The sequence below is a fragment of the Equus caballus genome, chromosome 15 (assembly GCF_041296265.1).
Source record: "Equus caballus isolate H_3958 breed thoroughbred chromosome 15, TB-T2T, whole genome shotgun sequence".
In the NCBI taxonomy this organism is placed as follows: domain Eukaryota; kingdom Metazoa; phylum Chordata; class Mammalia; order Perissodactyla; family Equidae; genus Equus; species Equus caballus.
In genome coordinates this window covers 86,485,046-86,504,850 of record NC_091698.1, presented here as the reverse complement: position 1 = coordinate 86,504,850, position 19,805 = coordinate 86,485,046, and the positions used below count along the sequence as shown (strand labels likewise).

Genomic DNA, 19,805 nt, shown 5'->3' with positions numbered 1-19,805 from the left:
TGACAGTTTGGAACACCCTCAGATACATCCCCCTTTAGTGAACACTGATATTTACTATTGATGCCACCAGGCTTTGCTGGATCCTCGAGGGCCTGCTGGATCATCAAAGGCATTGTTTTGCAATGTGGACTCAATAGTAAATATGTTTTGCTGCTTTTGACTGCTTTGCCCACATCACGTGTGATGTGTCTATTTATGACTACTTTAATCAGAAGTCCCCCATTGTGGCCGTGCCAGAAGAAATGTAACCAAATGCTGTGTGTGCTCTTGGGTTGTTGCTATGTGTGTGGTTCTGATTCCTCAGCCCAGCTGTAAGTGCATCCACTGTTCCTCATTTCTTTGTGACTGTCCATACTCTTAGGGAAGCATTGTGTTCGCGGTGAGTGTTCATCGGTTGTGCCCTAACGGGTTACCTGATGCCCAACGTTAGGTTCAGAGGCTTCCTGGCTCCTGCTCCCCTCTAGTGTTCACCCCTGGCTTGCTTTTAGCAACTTAATGTCCCTGTACCCTGTCCGCATCCACCCACAAGTCTACTGAGCTGAGCCAAGCAGGTTGCCCATGTGGATGTTGGAGTGTTCCAAAAAGTTGCCTAAGGCATCCCTAACCTAGGCTGGAGGGTAGGGAGAGCTGGAGTGGGGGATGTCGAGAGAGGATGGGTGCCTCAGACCCAGCTTCTGCTGGCTGCTGCTCCTTCTCCTCACTGCACCTGAGAGGGCCAGAGTTCCTAAGCACTGCCATCCTGGGCTCCCTGGCAGGTATCCACAGGTTTCCAGTGCAACAACATGATGTCAGCCCTGCCCAGCAACTTTCTTGACCGCCTTCTCTCCACTGCCCTCATGGAGGATGCAGAGATCCGCCTCTTCGTTCTAGAGATTCTCATCAGTTTCCTTGATCGTCATGGCAACCGCCACAAGTTCTCTACCATCAGGTGAGCTTGGGGTCTCCCCTCCGGGAGAAAACTCCCAATAGGGCCTCACACCCAGGTGGGAGGACAATTCAGATATTCAGTGAAACTCACTAGGGAGCTAATCACGGACACTGACAGTCCTGCCGGGGAGGAGGGACTGGAAGGGCACTTGTGCCTGGGGGGCAGGGGCTGGATTGGAGATTTGGGAGATAAAGAGCAGCTTCTAAAGGGAGTTTTCAGGTGGGAAGGAAGGAAGGGGATGCAGGGTTATCAGTAGAGACTGAGGGGATTTGAGGGGAAGAAGTGGGGGAAGAGAATAATCTGGATCAGTATTTAAGAAAAAAGGACAAGCAAAAGTGGGCAGGACATAGAGGCTGAGAACTCTAGAGGAAGTGGAGATGGGGCTAAGAAGCAGGGCTGGTGGAGCCCTGGGAGGCTTTGGTACAACTAACGACATTGGGATAAAGCCCAATGACACCACGAGCTCTGACTGGCCTCGTAAAGGGCTAAGGTGGCCCCTTGAATCCCCTCCCAGTACCCTCAGTGACATCTCTGTCCTGAAGCTGAAAGTGGACAAGTGCTCCCGGCAGGACACCGTCTTCATGAAGAAGGTTAGCAAGCGCGACCTCAAGACACAGCAAACCCCTGGTGGGCCAGGCCTGGTGGACCCTGACCTTCCAGCCCCCATGTCACCACTGACCATTGCCCCCTGAGCCTGCCTCCTCCCTCTTTGACTGTGCTTAGTCAGATCATCAGCCAACCCCTCTGGGGAGTCAAGCCCCCAGGGTCACACTCACCGCTGAGGCCAGAGTGAGGACCACCCCTGGTGAGCCAGTCCAGGGCCACTGATTGTGTTCTCCTAAAACTGGATTTGAGCAGAAGTTTTTGTTGCCGGTTTCCCTGGACCCGCCCTTCACTAAACACGTACTCCTGAGTGTGTTCGCTTCCTCTGGGGTCTGCTCTAAAGGCATCCTCTCCCTGAGGGTGGAGGTGGGGTGCTCACAGCTGTCCCACTCCCTTCAGATTGGTCTTCCCATTCTCTTTGCCCCTCCTGTCCCCCACCCCTGGCCACTGTGGCCTTGCTCCACCCTTACCCCATCCCCAGCACTCCCAGCAGCTCTACAGACACATCTACCTGACCTGTAAGGAGGAAACAAACATACAGAAGCACTATGAAGCACTATACAGCTTGCTGGCGCTCATCAGCATCGAGCTGGCCAACGAGGAGGTGGTGGTAGACCTCATCCGCCTGGTGCTGGCTGTTCAGGTGGGGCCTGCTGTGGGTAGGACATTGGGTTGGAATCAGGGGGAAGGGAGCTGTTTTGGCCAAGCACTAATGAGAGTGCAAGTAGCAACTGCTTACCAATTATTTTGGAGCCCAGGAATACTGTACCCTTGGTTGGCCATTCCACCAGGGAGACCACACACCGTGATCCTGTTTGGAGAACCACCAAAGAGTGCTTAATTCGTGGCTTCAGCCCATCCTCAGGCTAAAGGAGGCTACGGGGCTAAAACACCCCTTAGCCACTAGTATTTCAAGGCTCTCATAGGGTCTGAATGAGACTCCAAAGATTACCCAGAGGGTGCTCATGAGCCCAGAGTGATCCCAAAACAAACCTGTTCGTCTAAAGATTGTCTGGTTCCCAAAGCTGGCTGTGCTTCAGAATTGCCTTTAGCAGTTATTAAAGATACATATTCCCAGTTCTATCCCCAAGCCTGAGGGCCTGGAGGCTCCACAAGCCTCCCCCGTGACTCTCAGGCAGCCAGTGTGGCACCACATAGGGCTTTAGATGCTGACAGTCTGCCTGGGAGGAAGTCCGCTCCCAAGGACGCAGGGAACCGGGTTGGGTGCTTCAGATCTCAAAGACCAGGGTCTCCGGGCTCCTTAAGCTGGGCGGGCATCAGATCCTGAATGGTAGCAAACCTAGGAAGTCAGTTGGGTAGAGTCTTAGGCCACCTGCTTGACGGTGCCACACCCTGCATGGCCCACCCAGATGGGATGGTTGTCTTCATTCTGGAATTTGAGATTGCTTTGTGTCCCAATCCCCTAGATCTCTGACAATTTTGTCAGTTTAACATATGAGCCCAGCCTAGCAAGCCAGCCCAGTCCTCCAAGCATCACCCAAGGTCTGTGTGAAGGAAACAGCATCCTAGAGGCAGGATTAGTGAGAGAGCGTGGGCAAGTCAAGGTCACTAATGCTGGAACTGCGAAGTGGATAACTGAGGTCAATCGCCTCTCTACTCAAGTATTTGTGAGCCTCCAGCTCATGGATTGTTCTGGGGACAATTCACTTCAGCTTTGATGAGGGTGACTTCTGTCTCCCAGAAAGTTACGGGGCAAATGCTGAAAAAAGGCTTAGTCTAGAGAAGTGGGTAATCTCTAAAGAAGGTTGGGGAGAGGTTGGGTGGAAGGTGGGGCGCCAGTAGAATTAGTCAGTTAAAAACTCCAAAGGCCCCTCTGTGTTGCCACAGGACGTGGCGCAGGTCAACGAAGAGAACTTGCCCGTGTATAACCGCTGTGCCCTCTATGCGCTGGGCGCCGCCTACCTCAACCTCATCAGCCAGCTCACCACGGTGCCTGCCTTCTGCCAGCACATCCATGAGGTGGGTGTCCTCAGGACTCTGGGAGCTCAGGCGTTTCCCCAGAACGACTCTTCCTTCATTGCATGAGCCCTGTGCTTAGTCCTGGCATTGAAGAAAGGGTTGACATGGGGACTGATACTAGTGAGAAGTTTCTGGAGGCAGCATTTCCTCCTGTGTGACATGGCGTAGCAAGGGCGGGGTCAGGCATGGGCAGCATCCTACACCAACTGGCCACCTGCTCCCTGCCCTCCTCTACCTCCTGTCCCGCTCTGCCTCCCCCACTTCCAGAACCACACACACCCCTCAGGTCATGTGGGACTAAAACTGCTTTTAAAAAATTTTTGCTATGAAAGTTTTCCAATATCACAAAGCAGTGTAAGTAGAACGATGAATATCCATATAGCTGTCATGCAGATGAAACAGGAAGATCTTTCCACATTTGGTTCATCTGTCTCCTTTTCTTTTTCTTTTCTTTTTCTGAAATATTTTAAAACAGACCTCAGCTATCAGGTCGTTTTGCGCCTACCTTTATCAGTATGTGTGTCTAAAAAGATATGGAGGGCCAGCCCAGTGGCATAGTGGTTATGTTTGCATGCTCTGCTTCAGTGGCCCAGGTGTTGCGGGTCCTGGGTGTGGACCTACACACCACTCAGCAAGCCATGCTGTGGCAGCATCCCACATACAAAATGGAGGAAGATTGGCAACAGATGTTAGCTCAGGGCCAATCTCCTTCACCAAAAAAAAGGACACTTTCCCACATAACTGCCATGCTATCGACATGCCTAATTAAATTATCAATTATGCCTTGGTGTTGCCTGATACCCAGTCTGTAATCAAATGTTCTCAATTGTTGCAAAAGACATTTTAAAACATACTGAAGTATTTATAGGTGGAATGATATGATGATAGGATTAACTTTAAAATACACTAGCAAAACAAAATAAAACAAAACAAGAAATCCCAGGTCTCAGCCGGCTTGGCCTGGCTCGGGGGGGGCGGGGGGGGAAAGGGTGTTGTATCACTGTGCCAGGACCCTCCCAGCCTCTGGGCTGAGGAGGGAGTGCAGGAGAGGCAATGCCCAGATGTCCTCCTCATTGAAAGTAGTGGTATCATCGCTTTCTTGCCTCCTGCTCGTACTTGCAGGCCAACTATCCTCCTGCTTCTCACCATCTCCATAACTTTCACCTTTCTTGTCAAAAATTTGCAAAGGATGCTGAGGGAAGCTCAACGTGTCACTGTCCATCAGAATGGTTTTGCAATGCACCTGGGTTTGGGGTGACCTGTGCTCCCTTTTTCGTGTTTAAATAGAAGCAGGAATAGGGCACAGGAGCAGGACACTGCAGTCTCTTGGGAGCTAAGTCCTCTGCATTTGGAGGACACCATGCATATGTGTCGTTGGGGATAGCTTGAGCCGTCCTCTTGGGCTTCTCTGGCTGCTCCGAGGGCACTGTTGCTCCCTGAGAAGCCCAGCTGTAGGGTGCTCTGCCAAGGAATCTGTGGGAGGGAGGAAATGCTTAGAGGGGCGGGAGATCTTTCATTTGCCTGTTCCAGCTCCTTCTCCCTGCTGAACCCAGCTCTATCACAATTCCTCCAAACTGCAGGTGATAGAGACCCGGAAGAAAGAGGCTCCGTACATGCTCCCTGAGGACGTGTTTGTGGAGAGGCCCAGGTAGGAGCACACCTGGGCCATGGTCAGGGATACCCGAGGCAGCTGGTGGAGAAGGGGGGCGGTCTGAGGGCGTCTGTGGGCTTGAGGGCGGAAAGTGGACCCTGCCTGTGGCTCAGAAGTGCTGGGTCGAGTTTGACTCCCATCACATGGCCATAATCCACGCCTTGAGCCATGTTGGTGTGTTGTACTGTAGAGTATGTGATGCAACCCCTGGGAACTCTGGCCAAACCCTGGGAATGCATCCTGGAGGAGTCGTTCCTGACAAGACGCTGCCGTCAATCCAAGTGGCATTCTCAGACTGTAGTCTGTGGGCCACTATTGTCTCAGCATCAGAGGAACTCAAGGAAAAGATATTCTGAAAACACAGAACGCCCAACAATGGGAGATGGCTTTACCAATTATGGCCCATCCACACAACAGACAACCGGTAGCCCATCCACAATGTTTTGGAAGAATGGTTAAAGTGAAGAAAATAGATCATGTAGCAGGAATGTGGGGGACGGGGCGATGCTTGTGTGTGTGCATAAATGTATATAACTAAAGGATTTTGCACAAAATGTAAATGTGGTTATTTCTGGAAAGTGGGACTGTGGGTGACTTCTTCCTTTTTCTTCTTTGTTAATTTGTTTAATGAGTGTTGCTTTTATGCTAAGCAAAGGCACGAGGCAATCATCCTAGTTCGCCGCGGTCCTCACTTGCCTCTCCCCTCCTTTGTCTTCCAGGCTGTCTCAGAATCTTGATGGAGTGGTGATTGAGTTCCTCTTCCGCCAGAGCAAGATCAGTGAAGTCCTGGGGGGCAGTGGCTACAATTCAGACAGGCTCTGCCTGCCCTACATCCCTCAGCTGACAGGTACGAGCTCTGCTCAAGGACTCCCCAGTCTGCCTCTGGCTGTCTTGGCCAGGTAAGGCCCTGAGTGTAAGGGACTGGTGGGGTCTTCAGTCACCTTCCATGGTACCTTGGATGTCACACAAGAGCTGAGAGACACAGTGGCCATCTATGGTGAGATCCTCTTGATTTCCCCACCTCTCCTCCTCAGCACAGGGTCCTTGGGAGTAACTGGCCCGTGAGGTAGCCTGCCCTGGGGGTGGGAGAGGCCCCATTGTGCCAGAAAGAGCACAAATGAACTATGGAAGTCGAGACCCAGCTCTCTGTGACTTACTTCCTGAAAACCCTTAGACAAGCCTCTTGGCTCTGAGTTTCCATTTCCTTGACTGTAAAACAGAGATGTTAATGATTCCTGCCCTAGAGGGTTGGTGTGAGAGGTAGGTGAAGTAAGGAAGGCACACGCACGTGGTAAGTGCTACCGGAGTGACAGCCACTAGTGCTGTTAGCAGATGACGCTTACACTGGTCGAGATATGCCTTCTGGTCATGAGCAGCTTCTTTGTGCTCATCAGTGGTTTCAAAATCTTAGCCCTGAAAAGCAAAACTCGCCTCCCTAAGATGGACAGCTGTAGCCTCCGTGTGTGCCCAGCCCCCACAGGACTGCGGGCCAGGGAAAGGCAGAGGGGCTGGGAGGTGGTGCACAGGCCTGATCCTCGCTCGCTCTCTGAGGACTGCGAGTCCAGCTTCTGGGCTTCTCCTTCCCCAGATGAGGACCGCTTATCCAAGAGGAAGAGCATTGGAGAAACCATTTCCCTGCAGGTGGAGGTGGAATCTAGGAACAGCCCAGAGAAGGAGGAGGTGAGTGACCTATACTTGATACACTGTCCTGGTGAAGCCCAGCGTCCCCAGGGGAGGGGACCTGCTCCCACCTCCTCCGCAGTCAGACACTCCAGGCTCCCGGCTCCCTCACCTGCACAACACATTGAAGGCTGAGGGGAAAGTACATTCTCCAGTGAGTCCTGTTTTCTTACTCACTCTCATCACACATATCATAGATATTTCCATCTGGAAACATTATTTGTGTCCCCCGCACACACACACTCCCATGAGGATGTCATAGAAATCATTCCTGAAAGCCTTGCTGGCAGTCGTTACCCATTTATGATGGAGGCAGACATGCTCCGCGTTGGACATTGGGAAGCCTGACAGGAGAGAGGAGGCTGAGAGTAGCTTTCAGCTCAAAGCGCTCTCTCCCTCCCTTCTTCTCTTAAGGGCCATGAATATCTTATTTCTGTTCAAATTAACATGTGATAGCTCCCCTGCTACTACTTCTTCTACCTCAGGGAATAAAGCAGATGTACCCAAGAGTAAGAGAGAATAAGGAATCATGTGGAAATGCCACATTTCCTCTCTCAATGAGGAAAAGGAAGGGGGAGAGACAGGGAGCAGGGAGAGAGGAGTCGTGGGGAGGTTGAAGCCACAGATGGAGCACGCTTGTTTTTAATGGTGACACCCCAACTAAGGGATTCGGCGGAGGCGTGGGGGAAACTCAGCAAGAAGTGAGGAGGACGTGCGTCTGGGTGGGACTGGGCAAGGAAGACTTGCGGGATCCTTGGGTACGGGTGGTTTCTGCCCATTAGGGCTGGTGTAGCTGTGGAGGACGGCCTTGACACCGAGCCTTCCCCTAGATGAGACTGGAGCAAGGACAAGTCATTGGTGGAGATCAAACCTCCCTCCAACCGTGCCCCCTCCACCACTTTGACAGCTCTTTATTTGTTGGACGGACCTCCAGGGCAGGGCTTTTCAAAGCTTGTCTGGAACCTTTCTTGGAAGAAAGCTCTGACTCAGACTAATTGGAGAAGTAAAATGAGGTTGAATCAGGGGTCTTCCAAAGCCCTTCTAGCTCTACGAGACTTGGAGCCTCAAATGTGTTAGGCCCCAGCGTGAGTTGGCTGCTCTTCCCCTCACGCACACCCATGGTTGTGATTCTCCCTTCCCAAGAGTTAAGAAACCCTCAGGAATTGATGAGCTTAGCAAAGCAGAAGGAGGAGAAATGCTTACCTGGGTATAGAGCTGCCTACTCGCTAGTGGCCTCCTGGGTCACCAATATGGGCTCCTTCCCCTCTTTGAGAGTCATCTTAGCCCAGGGATGGCTTGGTAGCTAAAGCAGGGTGTGGGGGCCTCCACCACATGCCCTCTGCCATGCTATAATTCTTTCCACTTTCATCCCACCATGCCCTATCCCTACCCCTTCAGAATCCTGTGGTGGCTCCCTGGAGCCTTATGTGGCAGGCTGATATTGGATGGTCAGTAAATGCTGGTTTGGTCAAGTTCCAAACCCAGTGCCTGGCATTCAGAGCCATTTATAGTCTGGTCTGGCCCTACCATTTCATTTTATTTCCCCCTCCTCTCTGGCATACATCCAGTGTCCCCCTCTGATTGGGCTTCCCCATGCTATCTCATCCACCTCCATGTCTTGGCTAGTATGGAATCCCACATCCGAATCATCCTTCCTCTCCACGTCTCCACCCATGGATCACCTACTCTTCAATTCCCAGCTTGTGTTCCATTCCCTCCGTACACCTCTCTCTACCTGCCCTTGCCCAGTGATCTTCCTTTTCTCTGTGGCCACCACACAGTTCCCTAGTGCCTCACACATGACTGTCTGACGTTGGTCCATGCTGACATAGATGGATGGATGGATGTACAGAGGGTGAATCTTCAGAGTGAACGATAGCTCGGTGCAGCTCTCTCTTGCATGTGCTTCTTATGCTAACAAATTTTGCAAAGTATGTGCTCACTTAATATTTGTTGAATGCCTTTATCCCTTACCTACATCTCTGTTCTTTCCTACTCAAATGAGCATTTGGTGAATGCCAAACAAATCGAAAAGTGTACAGCTCAATGAGTTTTCACAAAACTAATATACTGGTGCAGTCACACCGAGATCAGGGAAGGGAACATTGTCACTGCCCAAGAGCTCCACTTCTGCACCCTTGTCCCCAAAGGGAGCCACTAGCCTGGCTTGTGTCACATCGTAAAGTTTATATCAATGAAATCATTTTCTCCTGTGTCTGCTTCTTTCACTTAGTGTTATGTTCAAGTGATAGAATATGAGTAAATCATGGGTCTTGGCTTTCAAGGAGCTCGTAATCTAGTGGTGAATTCCTGGAATTTAGTCCAAACTCCTTCACTATTTTCAGCATCTGACCTAAGGCCACACATCCTTGGAGTACCCTTCTTTGGGTCTGTTTCTTTCCCCCCTCCTTTTATGGAGTCAGAGGACTGAGATCCTGTGAGCCAGGTCCTTGGACTATCCTCAGCATGTCTTACCTTTATTAAATACTGAAATCACCTCAATGGGTAATTTAATATCAGAAGTCTTCAAAAATGTTATTCAGTTCTTGAAATTTACATTTGAGATTATATTTACCAACTGCCTCCTCTCGCTCCCAAGATTTTCTGTTACATTCTCTGTAGATTTTTTGAATTACAGTGTTTTCCTCCCGCGGGGCTTAATGGGACAATCTAGGGGGAAGGGAAGGACAGTGCGTTCTTTTAGGTGAGACTGGGGACTCTGATGAGGAATTAGCCTCCCCACTTCCATTTCACTGCTCTCCTTCGACTGGCATCTCTGTGCCTGCTCCGGGAGCTTCCAGAGACCCTGGTGAGAATGTGGGTGTCCTGAGGGAGTTTCTGCCCGTCATGACATTCTTCTGAGAAGTGAAGGGGCTGCCAAGGCTGCCTCCTCCCCAGCCTCCCCTGCTCCACCTTTCTGAGCACTTCTGTCCCCTCTCCCTCAGCGAGTGCCTGCAGAGGAGATCACCTATGAGACACTAAAGAAGGCCATTGGTAAGTGGGAGGCCCCAGGGGCCTCCAGTTGGAGGGGAAGTTTGGATGGGAGGTCGGGTGGGTGCTGGGAATGCGTGTGGGTGTGTGCAGCCCCATCTGCTGCCCTCCCCAGTGTGTTTCAGCACAGATGTGAGGGGAGAGCTGGGTGGCTTCCTCTAAATACATCACAACTACCAAAACTGCAATTAAAAATCCCGCTGTCCTGATGGGGATCAATGTGTATCCTGTCAGGCAACCCTTTTTCTACTGACAGCTGCCTTTAAAAGGAATCCATTGAGGGTTACAGTCAGTTAGGTAAAAAGCAACTTTGTATAAATACTTTGACTATTTTGTGGTAGATTTTGATACAAAAGAACAAGTTGGCCAATGAAAGATATTAAAAACAAATCGTATTAATATTTATTGCAATAGATTTTAAAATGCAGAATTACTTCATCTGTCTGGGTTATTGGGCAATGAAAATTCCAAGTAGAATTTTTCTGATAACTGATGAGAAATTGTGCCTTCAAATGCCAAACCTTTTTATTTTTGTTCTCTTCGGTGGTACTCTTCCTGAATGTGCACACTGTTTTGCCTTCTTTTTTGGTTTTTTAAAGATTTTATTTTTCCTTTTTCTTCCCAAAGTCCCCCAGTACACAGTTGTGTATTTTTAGTTGTGGGTCCTTCTAGTTGTGGCACGTGGGATGCCACCTCAGCATGGCTTGATGAGTGGTGCCATGTCCGCACCCAGGATCCGAACTGGCGAAACCCTGGGACACCAAAGCGGAGCACATGAACTTAACCACTCAGCCACGGGGCCAGCCCCTGCTTTGCCTTCTTGAACAAAGTGTGATGAACATACTTGACACTCCCTGTTTTTTTTGCTAGCTCATTTTGGATACCAAGAGGAATATGTAGAAGCCTTAAACTAAATGACCTCAGGCTGCTCTGCCATAGGGGTTCCATGTTGGCATTTCCATTATTGATGTCCCTTTTCGAATTACCTCCAGAGTACTTTCTGTTTCAGGAACTTCCATTCAAGCGTCCTAGTGGCAATGCAGTTTCTTGGGGCTTTAAAAGCTCAGCTTAAGGGTCCACTTAACTAGTTCTCAAATGCTTACACAAGGAAGGGGGCTGAGCGCTCAGGCAGAAGTCTAGCCCTCCTGGGGCCAAGTGATGGCACCACACCTTCCATGCCACCATGCCCTGCTCATCAGCAGAGGGAAGGCTTGAGCTGCAATTACAGACAGTGCTCCCCTTGGGGAGTCCACCCATCTTTCCGTCTTCTCAGTCTGTGCTCCAGCCTCAGTGGGGCGGGACCTCCGGGCTCACCCAGCTCTCTGTGCTGCAGTGGACAGTGTGGCAGTGGAGGAGCAGGAGCGTGAACGGCGGAGGCAGGTTGTGGAGAAGTTCCAGAAGGCACCCTTTGAAGAGATTGCAGCACACTGTGGGGCCCGGGTAAGTGAGGCATAACAGGGGCGAGTCCTTGGGGACCAATGGGACACTGAATTTGGGTCCAGGGCAGGACTGAGTTTCTAGGAGATCTTGGCACTTTTGTCACCCAGAAGTTAGGGTTTAGATCCCAACAGTGCCCTGGCATTACATTGAGCCAAATGAGCCAAAAGACTTGGCTATTAGTCATACACTCCTCCAGACCTCACAATATTCACAGAAGGAAGAAGCCCTGACCTCGGGAGCTTCTGTATCAAACAGACAGATGAGGAGGAGGATGATGATGATTATTAAATTTTGCTGAGGAAGATTCGCCCTGAGCTAACACTTGTTGCCAATCTTCCTCTTTTTTTCTTTTTTGTATGAGCCACCACCACACCATGGCCACTAACAGACGAGTGGTGCAGGTCCATGCCCAGGATCCAAACCCAGGCTGCCCAAGTGGAGCACGCCAAACTTAACCACTAGGCCACTAGGGCTGGCCCTCAAACAGACAGATTATAATAATTATAATAGCAAGTTCAAAATAGCACTTACTGTGCACCAGAGCATCTTACATTTATTAGCTTATTTCATTCTTGTGACAACTCTGCGAGGTTGGTGCCATTATGATCACCATGTTACAGAGCGATGGGGAAGGAGCCATGGCCAGTGTTTGCAACGGGGCATGCTTCCAACCAGGGATCCTGCAGGAGAATGGAACAACCTGGCTTGGAAAAGAGATCAAAAAGAGAGGGTGCCAGACAAGTAGGAGGAAGGACACAGGTCTACACTTAAGGGAACAGCACAAACATTTCTTGAAACTGATTATTTGCCAAGATGTGTTAGTCACAGTTTCCATCTTAGCAACAATGAAACATAATTGTAAACATCCAAAATGTACAAATAACTTTTATTGTACTTTTTCCTCTCAATAAAAATACGTGTAATTTTCTTTTCTTTTACATATACAATATATATATTTCCAATATATTTCTTTTTCTATTGCAGTAACATTGGTTTATAACATTATACTATACATATATTTCTAATATATTATAATAATTATCTAATAATATAGATAAATACACGTAAGTGTAATCCAGATTTTTCTGGGCCTATAGTGTCCTAACCTCTTGTTCCATCTTAAGAGGTAGACACTGCTCATTTCCTGAGCTCAGAGTTGAGGTCCAGTTACTGAAGACACGCACAGTCTGACTCTCCGTGTACATGGACTTAGTTGGAGCCAGAAGGACCAGAGAAAGCATCTTCCCTAACCCACCAGTTTTGCACAGCTGCTCTTTGGGAGTTAAGGAAAGAGCTGGAACCAGCTCTGAGCCTCCTGACTCCATGCCCAGCAGGCCCTACTGCCCCACTGGAGGAGCTGAGTGGCTCTGCCGGATCTGAAGCCACAGTCAGGGTCCATGGATCAATGCTGGAAAGGAGCTCACAGCAGCTCCCTTCCGAAGGCTGCAGCTGCCCTGCACCTCCAGCACGTGCCCTGGCCAGGCGGGCTGTGAGTCAGCTGGCCGAGGTGCCGGGAGCCCCCAGCTCACTTTCCCTCTGTTTGTGTCTAGGCATCACTGCTGCAGAGCAAACTCAATCAGATCTTTGAAATCACCATCCGGTAAGTGGCAGCCCTGGGCAGGGGACCCCTACCTCTGTGGCCCAGCATTGGGAATCCTCCTGAATCCTCCCCTCACACCTGTTTCAGTCCTTCCTCCTACCAGCCCCTGTCTCCAGGGCTGGAGTCAGGCACCAACTCTCCCCAGACAAGGAAACAGAAACTAGAGAGAGAGAGAGCCTGGAAAAGAGCCAGGAGTCCTTGTGTCTCAGGCTTGTGCTTTACCTTCTAAAGCAACAGTGTTAATGGAGAGCCTGCAATGAAGCTTGATGTTCAGCTGTAGATTCTAGAACTTGAAACCTGGGAACCCACAGAGTGACAAAGTCTCTGGTCCCTGCCTAAAGAGAAACCTAAATCAGCTGCTCTGTTTGGTGGCATGGGGTGGGACCCCAGAACCCCCTTCATGTCTTTCTCATCCATATGTTCCTGCCCCAGGCCCCCCCCAAGCCCATCAGGAACCATCACCGCAGCCTACGGCCAGCCCCAGAACCACTCCATCCCTGTCTACGAGATGAAGTTTCCTGATCTGTGTGTATACTGAATTTCAAGAGACAGAGCTACTCGGAGGGGTGGGGTCTGAGGGAGGGGCTCGCCCTCACACCTACCCCTACAACATGGAAATCTAACTGGGATCTCAGAGAAAAAGCACCTGGGATGGCAGCACCTCCCCAACTTAAGCAAGGTGGAGCCTCAGGCCCCCCTGGGCCCTCTCGCTTCCTCCTCGTCTTCCCTGAGGGAGAGCCGGCCACCTGCCCCTCTGGGGCCAATAAGCATCTCACCTGCACCCTTTGTCTCCTCCTTTGTGTCAGCCAGGGGCCAAGAATCGTGGGGGCTCTCCAGAGAGAGGCGAAGGTCCCAAGAAGCTCCTACTTTGTGTAGCAAGTGAAGGGCTTTCGTGGGGATGTGACAGGGTAGGGGGCACCGCTGCCATTCTCCCAAGAGGGAACTAGACGGACACACAGTTGGTCAAAGGAAGCCACAGATTGCCATCAGAAGGAAGCAAGGCAAGCTCCTCTTGTAAAGCAGTGGCGTCTGAGAGCTGGAAGATGGACCGGCTGCTCTCCTCCAAGCATCCCCTCCCTCCTTCCCCACTGGAGGATCCAAAGGCCCTTAAGTCTCTGGTGTCTCTTCCACTCTCCTGCTCACCCTACCAGTTGTCTCTCCGTGATTCTTTCTATTATTAGTTAATGGTGAGCCCTTAACACAAGAGCTGGCATAGAGACACCATGGGGGACAGCGATAAAGGGGGCTGGCTCTCCACAGGCTGGGGGCTGGGTGGCTGGGCCAGGGAGCATCAGTGTGGGCCTGCCTCCTGTAGAGGAGCAGCAGGCCGGCAAGGCCACGTCCTTCTGTAGCATCTCCTCACCTCCTTTGTTCACAGGGAGCTGGTTGGGCCTGCCTGTGGTTCTCTCCCTTCTAGATGTTTCTCTGAGTTGAATTCTCTCTCTCTGATGCTCTGATTCCTGAGGATCCCAACTTGTTTCTACAGCCTGTGGGTTGAGGGAGGACAGCACAAGGTAATCTGGTTCTAGATGACTCAAAAGGAGGAGGAGCTGCAGGGGCCCCAGGCCTGCCCACATCACCTCCTATGGAAGAGGCTTGGGCCTGGTTGGGTGGGGAGCTGGGGAGGAAAGCTGGGGGAGGAGTAGCTCTTTGTGGCTCAAGGATGTCAGAAGTCAACCTTTTGGATGTCTCATTCGAGGAAAGAAGGATCCAGCACCTAATACCGGAATGATCTCTTCACTCTTTGGACAGAGCCTGGACGTCTGTGCCAACTCTCCAAGCTTGAGGCCTGGGGAGAGGTGGGGGAGACCCTGTGGGTTCTGGGTTCTCACTCTCCCGTGTGCCGTCTGCCCGTGTGCGGAGGAGGAACTCTGGCAGAGCCAGAGGCCTTTTGCTGCGCCCTCTCTGCTTCCCCATCTCATCCCCGCTCCGGGGGCCTTTATGCCTCCAGAGCCACCTCCGGCACAACCTCACCGGGGCCTCCTCCCGTGGCAGCACCCTATGGTCCAAAATAGCCCTTTTCCCCTTTTCCAGTCAGACTTCCCACAACTTTTCTGAGCAGACATAACTCACAGTAAGGTGTGAATGGTCAAATGATTCCTCCCTGGGGAATTTACTTTTTAAAAAGCGGGAGGGTGAGTAGAATTCTTGACCCAAATGATCCCTTTTGAGGATACAATTTTTGGCAGTGTGGGGTGGGGTCAGAAGCAGGCTTTTCTGCCAGGGGGAGGGCAGGCTTCTTGGGACACCTGGGGTCACACTCCTGCACCTGGCCCTGCACAGATGCACTGTGAAAGCCTGATTATTAGAACAGAGAGGGGTATTTTCCCAAACTGGGAGAACCTTAACATACGCATTTTCCCACTACATGTTCAATAAATTTCTTGGATGGGGGGCTATCTCACCTTTGTTCCTGTAGTTCCCACTCTTGGTCACTGCCTCTGTGCCATGGGCCTGTGTCTTCCAGATGGCCTGCGTGACTACAGGGCCCAGGGAGCCCAGCTCTGTGCTACCCCCGCCCCCCACTGACCCCCAGCTTTTTGCTGTGCTCTGGCATTTGGCTAATGCTCAACCCAACTTTACAAGCATGAACTCAGATTTCTTTTTACTTTAATATCTCTTTATTAAAAAACCAATTTTAAAATAATTTGAGACAAACTTGAAAGCAAATAACCTCTGGAAGAAACGTTACAGGAAATCTAAATCTTGAGCCACAAACACGTCTTTCCTCACTGGATCTTTCCATCTTTATCCCTGCCTGGCTTTGATGACAAACCCTGTTTCTTGTGCCTACTTGACTTTAGGGTCCACCCTATGGCAACTGCCCCCTGACCACCGCCCTCGGGGCCCAGCTTCTGGGACTTGAGAGTCATGGCGCTGGAGCCTCTTTCTAGAACCAGAGACCTGCAGGTTCTTTCAGCTGTCTCCCCCTCAGCCCCACCCTGGGAACCGTGAGGAAAGAGGTGCAGGATTCCCATTCTTCACACGCTCAATGCTGGCTCCTCTGCTTCTGTCCAGAGCAGCTCTTTCTTTACATCACGTTGCTTAGCAAAGATGTGCTTATTTTGGAGAACTGGCTATTTTTTGAGCACCCACCCTCTCCTCAGTTTCAGCTTACACTCGGTAGAATATTAGGTTGCCTGCTGACATGGAGTAGAACCTGGGTTCTGGCTAAATGTGCCTCAGAGTCAGAAAGTTTAAGGTGCATGTTAACGTGAACAGACATTTAGATGATAGGTTAAGCAGTCTCCTTCACCCGCCACAAGTCCTGGGAGAGAGGCAAAGCAGAGTTTGGTGGGTGCCCAGGCCCCGGTCCAGTGTCGCTGCTTCCTGCTTTGCATGCCGTCTGGAGTCTGGCAGCACTGTGCAATGTGACTGACCCTTTTTGCTCCCCTTCTCTGTTGTGATTTTGAGCTCAGAGGAGCCAGCAAGCCCATCCAGATCAGCTGCTCCCCGAAGCCACTGAGGACTCTTGCTTCATGGGCAAGGGGTAGGGTTGGCTAGTGCTCTGCTGAAAGAACTTAATAGGCATGAATGTATTTGAGATTTGAAAGTTCTATTAATTTGGTTGAGTCACCTAAGTGTGTAAGAAGCAGGTCAGCAGAAGGCACCAATGCAATCCTGGAGGCTCCTTCTGTTTTCCTTGCAGTGGGGTCACCAGTGCCCTGTGTCTCTTCACATTTCCTTTCTCTGAAAAGTAGAAATAAGTGGTTTCTTGACTCCTAAACACCTCCTCGCCAGAGAAGGAGCCTGAGCAGGTCAGAAGAAGAACTAGAAAAGCCCTCAGATGCTCTCCTCTGTCCCCCTCCATCTCGTACACAAACATAGATGGAAGAGCAGTGAAAAGTGGGGCTGGGACTATCTAAAGTGCTTGAAGAGGCTCAAGGGTCATATACGCGCTGCCCTTTGCTTGGGTGTTCTGGGTCCCAGAGGACATGTTCCAGCTGGCCTAAGAACCAGAACAGCCTTGGGGTACCTTTAAATGGCTCAAAGGCCAGACCTCTTGGCTTCTTTGGGGTCCCCTGGGTCAGAATACCTTCCAGTTACTCTTCCATTGTCCAGGCCTTCTGACCTGGGTACAGAGAGTATCATTGAGAAGTGAGGCTGTTTCTCCCAGTTCCTCTTCATGACCATAAAATGGCAGCTGGCCACCTAGGGGCCTGTGGGAAAGGACTAGACCCGAGCTGTTAGGCTGAATATTATGTTTGAAGGTAGACAGGGAGATCGGCTCATGGGGCAGGCCACGCCACTTCCCTTGACCCATTGACCTTGCTGAAATAAGGCATTTTCCTTCCATCTGGGGAGACAGTTTAGGGCAGTGAGTTGCTTCTTCATCCCACTAACCCTAGAAATCTTCAGGTTAAGGTGACCCCTTGTCTCAAATCTGGCATAGGTCTGAAGACTGCAGAAGGATGGTCACAATAGGCCTGGCCAGCTGGGGAAGTGGGGAGAAGTCACGGGGGCTGTGGGAGAGGCTCTGTGGTCTGTTGGAGCCAGATGGCAGTTCTGTGTGCTCTCTTTCAGCTTCAGCCAGGTTGACCAGGTCTTTTCTCCTTCAGGGGACCTTGAGGCCTCAGCCCATCATCTTCCTCTTTAAGCTCTTCCTCCGTGACTGTTGATTCCGGCCTGTGGAGTGCAGAGCTGTAAATCCACAAATGCTGCAGCTCACACCTTATAAGTTGTCTGTGTCCATTTAGACCTTCATGACCTGGCTGAGCGTGTGTGTGCCCGTGTGTGTGCATGTGTGTGTAATGTAGTCCATAGTTGACAATGTATGTATATAATAGCTGACGTATTTATATGGGAGCGCAGAATTAGTGCCTGTGGCTGTTTTCTGTATTTGAAATTCATTGAATCAAATTAGTTTTAAGGAAGGGGAAAGAGGTGTGGGGGAGTGTAGGAAGAAGGACTCTTAGTAAGATCATTCTTCACCACTATTAGTCGGGATTTCCCAATGAGCCTTCATGATGCCCTTTTCAAATAAATGTTAATGTTGTCACCACATGGTTGTCTCTTTTATTTCTTTAGAGTAAATGGTTTTTTGAGATGCAAACAGGATCTGAAAATACCAACATTAACCGCTGACATTTAGCCACCCACTACCTGCCATTACTTCGCTTGCCTCAAAAGGAAGGATGGTAGGGAAAGGATGCTACCAAGATGTAAACTTGAGGCCCAGTGTTCCCAGCATGGGAGCATCCTCTGATGGGAAGGCCTGGGCCATTTCGTCACTGTAGTGGCTGGAATCTAGCCCCATTTCGTGTGACCCACACTGGGGGAGACTTATCTTAGGAGTCTGACTTTCTGATTCAGGACTTCCCAGGGTGCACTCCAGTTTTCTTTAATTTTGAACTCACAGAGCATCAAGATATGGGGACATATATGTAAGTGCCATATACAGGTGTTTCCCAGCTAGCTTTGATCTATACTGTCCACTGGTGTGTCTAATGCAGTTGACATGTATGTGTGCATGTCTGTGTATATAAGTATCTGTGAGTCTCTTTTGAATTGTGTGTGGCTGCAAACCCATGACCCCAGCATTGTGAAAACACCATAGGGACATACAAAAGAAACACAACCCCTGGTCTATGTGCTTGCAGAAGGTAGAGTTTCCCAGAGAGGAGAGCAGAAGACATATGTGCAGCAAGAAACTGTGTCCTCCCGTCAGGAGGGCTGCCTGCAGAAACACTGAAAATGAGCAGGCTCAGCTGGAAGAGATCACAAATTTCCCAGTGGAAGTGGACTTGAGCCTAGGCTCATGTTGAAAAAAGGATGACATTCACAATGGTGGGGGAAGGTGGGGGATTCCAGGCCGAGGATGAGACAAGAAGAGTGAGCAAGACCAGTAGTGGAAACAGGGTTTGGAAAGAAAGGTGAACTTTGTTGATAAAGGCCCTGCATGCCATGCCGTGTAGTGTTGAATTGATAGAAAATTGGAGTTGGGTGACTTTTTTTGCTGAGGAAGATTCTCCCTGAGCTAATATCTGTTGCCAATCTATCTTCTTTTTGTATGTGATCCGGTACCAGCATAGCGTAGGTCCACACCCAGGAACTGAACCCAGGCCGCCACATGGAGTGTGCTGGACTTAACCACTAGGCCACCGGGGCTAGCCCTGGGGTGACCTTTTTGGCTCTTGAGCCAGGGAATGTGGAGAAAGCAAGATTCTGTATGCATTAATATGAAGAATTTATGTCCGATGGGTTATGGAGGAGAGTGACTGGAAACAAGGATTGTTTCCAGTTGCTTAAGAAGCTGTTCGATAGTGGAGGCCTGAGCAGGGAGCACTGAGGATGAGCAACACCAGGAGAGAGCTTGAGAGAGCAAGGGGGAAAAGATAGAGGACTTCAAGACTTGAGCCCAAGGGACTGGAAGAAGCATCTGTGTATATTGCGTTGTATTTACACAGATGTGTCTCCATGGCTGTGTGTCTGTGTGGGCGAGAACTTGTGTTTGAAAATACTTGCCAGTAGCCTGGGAGTGCAGTCAAATCTGAGCTAATGCCAACCCTCGGCTCTCACACACAGCTTCTCAGTGATAAAAAAGATCACACCCATTTTCTCAGTTCTCACAATAGCCCTCATGCTGGGGAGGGGTGGATGAGAGAACTAAATCTTGGAGAAGTTCCTTCAGAGACTCGCCTAAGGTCACAGATAGCTACAGATGCAGGGAGGCGTCACCACAGCTCGCCACCTCACAGCCCAGAGAGCCCTCCCAGTTGCGGGTGGGCTTCATCAATGTTGGGCTGGCTTTTGGAGCTGGACCAGAGCCAGGGTGGCTCCTGTAGGAATCCTCCCTACTGACGCATCTGCTAGCTGAGCAGTCTTCCCACCCAAGGGAGGGTGGGAAATGTAGCCACCCTGAGCCATCACCCAAACTATTTGCCCCCTTGAAGACCCATTTATGGGAGGGGAGTACATTTTCCTTCCATTCC

At 50.5% G+C, this 19,805-nt stretch overlaps 1 protein-coding gene across 5 annotated transcripts in view; it reads left to right on the top strand.

The window, feature by feature from the left end:
• EFR3B (EFR3 homolog B) overlaps nucleotides 1-17,875 on the top strand; it is an 87,026-nt gene extending 69,151 nt beyond the window's left edge. For all 5 annotated transcript variants that reach the window (XM_023619397.2, XM_023619399.2, XM_023619398.2 and 2 more), the window contains exons 13-23: nucleotides 756-928; nucleotides 1,443-1,518; nucleotides 2,013-2,174; nucleotides 3,380-3,511; nucleotides 5,092-5,159; nucleotides 5,882-6,009; nucleotides 6,751-6,842; nucleotides 9,788-9,836; nucleotides 11,167-11,273; nucleotides 12,824-12,873; nucleotides 13,306-17,875. In XM_023619397.2, coding sequence (XP_023475165.1) covers nucleotides 756-928; nucleotides 1,443-1,518; nucleotides 2,013-2,174; nucleotides 3,380-3,511; nucleotides 5,092-5,159; nucleotides 5,882-6,009; nucleotides 6,751-6,842; nucleotides 9,788-9,836; nucleotides 11,167-11,273; nucleotides 12,824-12,873; nucleotides 13,306-13,411 — 1,143 coding nt within the window. In that variant the 3' untranslated portion in view covers nucleotides 13,412-17,875. The remainder of the gene's footprint in view (nucleotides 1-755; nucleotides 929-1,442; nucleotides 1,519-2,012; nucleotides 2,175-3,379; nucleotides 3,512-5,091; nucleotides 5,160-5,881; nucleotides 6,010-6,750; nucleotides 6,843-9,787; nucleotides 9,837-11,166; nucleotides 11,274-12,823; nucleotides 12,874-13,305) is intronic.
• The last annotated feature ends 1,930 nt before the right edge of the window (nucleotides 17,876-19,805 follow it).